The following is a 7557-nucleotide window of genomic DNA, read 5'->3' as shown; positions in this document are numbered from 1 at the left end:
GGTTAAAACCCAGTCTGCCCGCCCGCCTCCCAAGCCAGTTTTCTCTCCTCTGCTAATCTAGTCCTTTTATGTTAGATATGAGAAAACAAAGCCCCGAGGGGTTAAGTGACTTGTGGGATCACACAGCCAGCTAGAGGAAGAGCTGAGCCTGGAATCTGACCCCCTACGCCATAAGAACCTGGGGCCCTGTTATTATCTAATTGTTGCTGCCCTGAAATCAAACAAGATCGTAATGAGGTACCCGGCTAGTTCTTTTAAAGCAGCGCTAACATTTAGCAGCACTAAGTGATGAAAGAAGCCTGGGACTTCAAAATACCCAAAAGAATGGTATCAAAGCCTGCGGCCAGGGGTGGATCCGGGTCAGTTCTATATATAGATGTAATTGTTCACCAGCATTTTCAACTAGTTTGTCTGAGTAGCCTTGTAAATTCTTTCAAGTCCTGTTTCTCCACAGGCGCCATGCACTGTGCTGGGAATAGCTGTGGTTGCTGGATCGTTAACCCTATTGAGTATCTCATTGTCTGAAGGTAGCCCAACTGTGACTCTATTCAAACAAACAAAGGTGCAATAACCTAATGGAAGCCACCTGAATTGTGAGCATACAGTCCAAGTGGTGACCAGAGATGGCCTGGGCCACTGAGACACAAAGCCCCGGAGAGCTGCGGAGAAGGAAAGAGATGCACAGGCTATTCTCAGATTCTCACTTGCAGTCCTTATAGCAGTGACAAAAGGAGACACAGACGGGGGAGGGAGTTGCGACAGATGGTCTCTATCCAGGGAGTAGCAGAAGAGAATGCTGACGTCAAGAAAAAACGGGGGCTGTGACCCTAGTGATGACTCTATTTCCTGTTCCAGGCTACTTGGCAGGGATTCTGGTAGGAGGAACACTTATTCATTGTCAAGATTTACTGGACTCCTCTCTTCACAATTATTTGAGCATCTGCAAAGATGGGAGGCTCTTACAACAGGAAAAGGTTATTTTGCAAGGACACCGGTTGGGGTTCAGATGCTTTGTGAGTGGAGTTCTGGCAGCATCTCTTTGCTGGTGAATATTTTTATAAGGGCTAATTAGTACCCTGGAAGTGGAGGAGGGGTGGGAAGAAAGTGGATCTCTGAACCTCTTGAGGGTCAAGGATTGAAAAGTAGATCTGAGCACTGGGCGATATTGTAGTGAAGACAGCAGAGCCCAAGGGAGCTCAGTTTGTCATTAGGAAAGCACTCAGGACCACTGTGAACGGTTGTGTAGGTTGTGCACTGAACAATCCTCGGGGGGCACCATTAACTTTTTAATCTCTTTTTGGATTTGTGCAATGCATAACATACGAATTGTATATGATGGCCCTGGGAGTCTAGAACCTTATACAGTTCCAAAGCATGAAGATCAGAGAAGATTGGTTTTAGTCATAGTATATTGCTTACCCTGGAATCCACCCTAACCCAGCCACCCCAATGCCCTGATCTATCTGGTGGAGATGGCTTCAGGTTTATTTGAGCATACAGAGTTGTAGCACCATGCACTTACAATTTAGGACACAGGCAATTTTTGTATGGAACACACCATTGTCTCCCTCACTTATCCAGAGCCAGGGTGAATTAATAAAGATTTACCTTGAGGCCAGTAGGAGCAGATAGCTAAACAGAAGCCACTGCTCTAGGGGACAGTGGGAGCTGGGCCATCCAGTCCTGGTAGAGCTGAGAGCACCAGTGTGGTCAACAGTTTTCACTGGTGGTCATGGTGGCATCAGCAGCAGCCCCCAGTTCTGTCAGCTCCAACAGCCACAAGGTCCCTGGCTCTGCCCCAGCAGTCGCAGTGCCCAGGGAATTCCCGCTCAGTGGGAGCGACATCTCCAAGGACTGTCAGAGAGCCAGTGGCTGTGGTTGTTTGCATTACAGGGGCCCAATAGAGTTCCCACTTGGCCACCCATGAGTGCCGATCAGAATGATTTCAGGAATCCATGGAAGTAATTCTGGGAGTCTTGCACACATCTGGGGTGGGGAGGAATTGTGGAAGACAGATAGGAGCTCTGCGGAGCTCAGGTACAAGGATCTATGCAGCAGGACCTCACTGATACCCAAAGGCTCCCAAAGCCCAACGCATGCTGGCTACACAGATACGGAAACTGAGATGCTTCATCCTGTATCCCTAGGACTCCTGAGGGCGAGCACAGAGGAAAGGTGCTAGACCAAGGTACAAAGAACAAAGCAGCATGTGCTTCCCAGGGGTCAGAGTAAAGCTAGTGAGAGGACAAGCAAATGGGGTCAGGGAGCCAGCAGGAATGAAGCTACCAGGCATCAGGTGAAGTGGGAGGTAGTACTCTAAGTCTTTTTACCCAGAGTGTCTTGACTGGGGGTTGGGTTTGTTGCTAAGAAGAGGACCTTAGGGTTTCCTGAAGCTACTTCCTCAATGACTGTGGCCAGAATCAGGAAGAGAATAAAACCTACCCTGCTTAGCTGACATGATAGTTATTGCACTAAGCATGTTGACGGTTTCCAGGGTTCTCCAGAAAGTCCAAGGAGGAGTATCTAAATTAATCGAAATGAGGGACAGCCTTCTATGAGAGGAAACAAAAATGTGGCCTCTTCTGTTCAGAATGATAATGCTGAGAGGGAAAATCATAAAATTGTATCAGATTCATCCAAAGAAAAGAGAGGGAAGTACTATTTTAGTCCAACAAGAAGAAAATTACAAGAGGCAGTACCCCAAAAGTTAGGAAGGGCTGGAGTTCCATTTCCACAGGCCAGTGTCCCTATCATTAAGAGTCATGCTTCCTCAGGAACTTCCATGGTGACACTGCGGTCAACACACATTCTTTGAATGGAGTGTTGAAAGGGACATGCATCTCACACACTTCAGTGTTTTGTTTTGCTTTAATGTGATTTGGGGAGTAAAGGGCATTTGGAAGGATGCAGGGGACAGAATAAAGTGGGATGTTTGCCGTGGACTCCATACTAATCAAACTCTCAAAGTCCAATGTGAGATTTAAAAAAGTAGTAAACAGTACCCAGAAAGCATCGACCTTATGAGGTCTGTGTTTCTTAAGAGTCCCTGGGGACGGTGCATCTGAACTGAGGAAGGACGAGAAAGACCAAACTGTGGCATGTCATATTTAGGGGATCATAAACATTTCTGGTGCCCTTTGCAATGGAGAAAAAGTCTTATGCGGTTTAAAAAATATTAGACTACCAGCATTAGCCATTTACTGCCTGGACATTTTAATTGGCAATTGACCAGGCTCTGCTTTGTTACATCCTTTCTTTTGTTGTCTCAAATAATTGGCTCCCAACCTGCAAGACAAAAATCATTGGCAGGGTTTCAAATCCCTTTGCACAGCACACCTCATCTGTGGATTTGGTAAATATTTCTCACATATTATATGTACTGTTATTTTTCATGTTGGTATTAATGGGATTGGTAAAATACAAATCTAATAGAAAGCTTTATTAAAAGTTATTGACCCTTTCTGCCATGTATATCCTCAATGCGTTCTAAGTAAATACAAAGGCTATTATAAATTTATGTCTTTCAAGTTACTGTTTAAAACCAATATTTATTATTACTTTTCTTTTTTTTTTTTTAAAGATTTTATTTATTTATTTGAGAGAGAGAGAATGAGAGAGAGCATGAGAGGGGGGAGGGTCAGAGGCAGAAGAAGGCTCCCTGCCGAGCAGGGAGCCCGATGCGGGACTCGATCCAGGGACTCCAGGATCATGACCTGAGCCGAAGGCAGTCGCTTAACCAACTGAGCCACCCAGGCGCCCTATTATTACTTTTCTTTAAGTATAAAAATAATGAATTCTTATCTGCCATTTGTTGAGGAGTCATTATGTGTCTGGCCATATGTGAAGCCCTACACATGAAGTATCTCATTTAATCTTCATGACAACTTTTCAAGGTAGGCATTATCGGGCATTATCTATTTTATAGATAAAGGAACTGGAGGCTTGAAGAGTCAGTAACTTACCAATGGTCCCACAGGTAATGAGAGGCAGAGCCGCGCCTTGAAAGCAGACCAACCTATATTTTAATTACCACACTCTACTACTTCAGGTGCTCTATTAGAAAATTTAGAAAACTGGCAAGTATAAGGAAACATAACTCCCATATCCCTTCTATTCAGTCATGGAGTGACAACATTTGAAATTTTATCCATCCAGTCATTTTTTCCATGGTTTTTTTTTTTTTTTTTTTTCCCACGGAAGTGGTTTTATGCAGTACATTTTGTTTTGTGCTTTCATAAGGGATCTTTCTCTATCAGATTTTTTCTGTAATATCACACATTATGGGACACCTAAGTGGTTCATTCCATTAAGCCTCCAACTCTGGATTTCTGCTCAGGTCACAATCTCAGGGTTGTGAGTGGGAGCCTCACACGGGCCTGGGCTGGGGGCGGAGCCTGCTTAAGAGTCTCTCTCTCTCTCTCCCTCTCCTTTTGCCCCCCCCCCCCAAAAATCACGCATTGCCCGTTGCATGGTTGAGTTACTTTTTATTTGACCACTTCCCTATTGCTGAACACTTACATGGTTTTTAAAGTTTATTATTAAATAATACGTGGCAGAGAGCAAAAGCTACCCACATAGTATATGCCTATTGTCAAGACGTGGAGTCTGTTTCTCTAATCCTCAAATCTGTTTTGGCCATGTGATTTGATTTGGCCAATGGGAGGTTAGGAGATGCACACAGGCTGACTTAAGGTGTGTTTGCGCACTGGGGAGAGCTCTCTTGTTGTTCTCAGGAACCCTGTAATTGTCACGTTTCCAGACAGTCCCCTCCTCCACCCCTGGCCCCAGGCAACCACTGATCTTTTTCTATCATTATAGGTTAAAATTATCTAGGCTTTTTGCTATATAAAATATATTTTAGGCTTTTTATTAGTCAAATCTAATAATCTTTTCCTTTAAATGTGCTGTTTTAAAAGACCTTTCCCACACCAAAGATGACATAAGTATTTACCTGTGTTAACCTCTGGTTCATCTGAGATTTATTTTAATGTATACAATGAAGCATCTGTCCCTATTATTTCCAAAGAATTTATCAATATTCGAAATTATCTTTTCCCACCAATTTAAAATGCCAATTTTATCATATATTGAATACTTACATACACACACATACATATTCTTGGATCTATTTCTATTACCCTTTTGATCCCAAATTATTACAGACTTTTTATAATGACAATGGTCTACTAGGTCTTCTGGATAACTGGTAGTATAAATACTCCCTCTTCCTAATCACTGTTTGTTATGCTTTTCAATTTTTTCTTGTCAGTTCTTACCCATTTTCCTTCCCAATGAAGTTGATTTTTTTTTTTAATTTTTTCCTTGGAAAGTAAGAATTCATTAAGAACATCAAGGTCCAGGGTTTTTTTTCCCCCTCATCTATCTTAAAAATTTGTTTTATTCCCTCCCCCTCCACACACACACACAAAATTCCCTATCATTTAAAACTAGATGTTCAAATTACATGGCTAACATTTTTAGCTAGCCAGTCTTCAGTGTCCATCCTAGAAAACAACCTTCAGTGGATCTTTGAATAATAGAACAGGACAGTGTTTGGCCATTGATATGAGGGGTGAAGGTAGGTAGTCACACCTTTAACGTTCACACCAGTAGTTGTGAAGTTTGGAAGGAGCGAGGTCTACTATCCTGCATCATCAGAAGTTGTATTTTCAGTGCTACTGGGTTGCATCTTATCTGCAACATTGTGTGTGTGCTCAAGAAACAAATCTTTCAGTACACTTAATTCCTTGGTCAGCAATTTAATTTTTGCTTCCAGCCATTCATTCTCTTCTTTGAGCTGATTTACTCTCTGCAGTGCATCCTGTGCTTTTTGCTTGCTTTTCACAGCCGTGTTTTTCCTCTCCCTATGTTGAGGATGCTCATCACTGTTGCGATCCAGGGGCGAACTCTTTTTACTTTGCTTGCTTGGAGGCACAGCTTTGTCCTCACCCCCAGGGCCAGCAGGCACCAGCTGAGGATGCTGTAAGTTGCTGGCATGAGCCTGAATATGAATAATACGTCTTCCCGGAGTACTGTTCTGCTGTGCTCTCTTGCTCATTTGGACACTTTCCCTTGCTGACACAGGACAGGTAGAAATAAGGGCGAGGGGAGCAAATGGTTTCCACACTAAGCTGCCAAAAATCTTCATATGAACCTGCACCTCCAGCCCACCCACCTCCAGGCAGCCTCCACTAGGAGCGGCCCTACGAGTCCACGAGGAGGAGTTACGGTTCCCCAATGAACTTTAGAATCAGTTTATCAGGTTCTAAAAAAATGCCTGGGAATCATGGGCTTTGATTATTATTTACATTTTTAGTGTGATTTACATTTTCATTTCTGTAAGTCTTATTTGTCCAAGTAGGTTGTACACTTCCTAAGGACAATAGTCATCTTTTTAATGATGTCTTTGACATCTCCATGATGCTCGCCTGGAATATAGAAAATGCCCAAAAAGTACATATTGATACAGTAACCAGTCCTCAGAAATTTATAACACCAGAATTTTTAAAAATATTTTTAAGCTCACCTGTCAAAAAGGGAAAGAATAGTGGATACTAGACCATCTAATTTTAAAATGTATTTTCAACAAACTCAAGTGAAATATTTTAAGATTGAAATGTTCACCAACAGTTAAATGATTCCATACAAAATAAATTAGTAGATCAAATTTGGAATTAATACCAAAAGACTGTCCAAAGTCTTTTTTTATACTCTGCTTTTATTGTTATGTTCAATATTACTAAGTCTAAATAAGGCATTATTCAGTCTTTGCATTATTTTGGATTTTGTGTGTGTGTGTATACGATGAGATTTAGTAACATTGAATTCTGTTATAAGAATGTCTTCATATACAAATTTTAAAAATATAAAACTTTAAGAAAGATGAACTAGATCTATGTGGCTGATGCATAGTCCTGACTTCTTAACTGTGACTGCATCCATTTGCAGAAAAACTTAAAATATTAGATCTGAAAGTACCCTCAGAGAGTCAGTTCCTTCACTTACCTGACAAGGAAATTGAGATCCAGAAAAATAAGATCAGATCATATAATTAGTTGATAGCAGAGCTGGGACCAGAATCACCTCTGGTTACTCCCACCTAAGTGATATTTCCATTGCATTAGGCTATAATATTGCAAATGTCTTGGCCTTTTCTCAAAACCAAATTAATTAAAAGGAAGCATGACTTGTAAAGTTTTTACCCTTGTTTTGTGGTGTGGGGAGGAGAGCATCATGAAATCAAACAAACTAACATCAAAGGCCCTAAAACTCTAAAAAGATTGGTGTTTGCCAAAAGATAAACTTGCTCTTTAAAAAAGAACAAGATCAGGGGTGCCTGGGTGGCTCAGTCGTTAAGCGTCTGCCTTCGGTTCGGGTCATGATCCCAGGGTCCTGGGATCGAGCCCCGCATCATTGGACTCCCTGCTCGGCGGGAAGCCTGCTTCTCCTTCTCCCACTCCCCCTGCTTGTGTTCCCTCTCTTGCTGCCTCTCTCAAACCACACTACACACTGGTGTGTTGTAAGCAGCCGTGTCCAAGTAGTAGAAGACAGAACTTG

At 42.2% G+C, this 7557-nt stretch overlaps 1 protein-coding gene across 1 annotated transcript; it reads right to left on the bottom strand.

The window, feature by feature from the left end:
• Positions 1 to 5641: 5641 nt before the first annotated feature.
• LOC123836901 (CCAAT/enhancer-binding protein gamma-like) lies at positions 5642 to 6085 on the bottom strand. Its single transcript, XM_045865957.2, has one exon. The coding sequence runs from the start codon at positions 6056 to 6058 to the stop codon at positions 5642 to 5644; it is 417 nt and encodes a 138-aa protein (XP_045721913.1). The 5' UTR covers positions 6059 to 6085.
• Between the last annotated feature and the right edge of the window lie 1472 nt (positions 6086 to 7557).

Source organism: Mirounga angustirostris, unplaced genomic scaffold, assembly GCF_029215605.1.
Source record: "Mirounga angustirostris isolate CCGP_5_RB_7025 unplaced genomic scaffold, mMirAng1.0.hap1 SCAF_8, whole genome shotgun sequence".
NCBI lineage: Eukaryota > Metazoa > Chordata > Mammalia > Carnivora > Phocidae > Mirounga > Mirounga angustirostris.
Note: the sequence above shows the minus strand (reverse complement) of the source record. Positions and strands in the feature narration are given on the sequence as shown.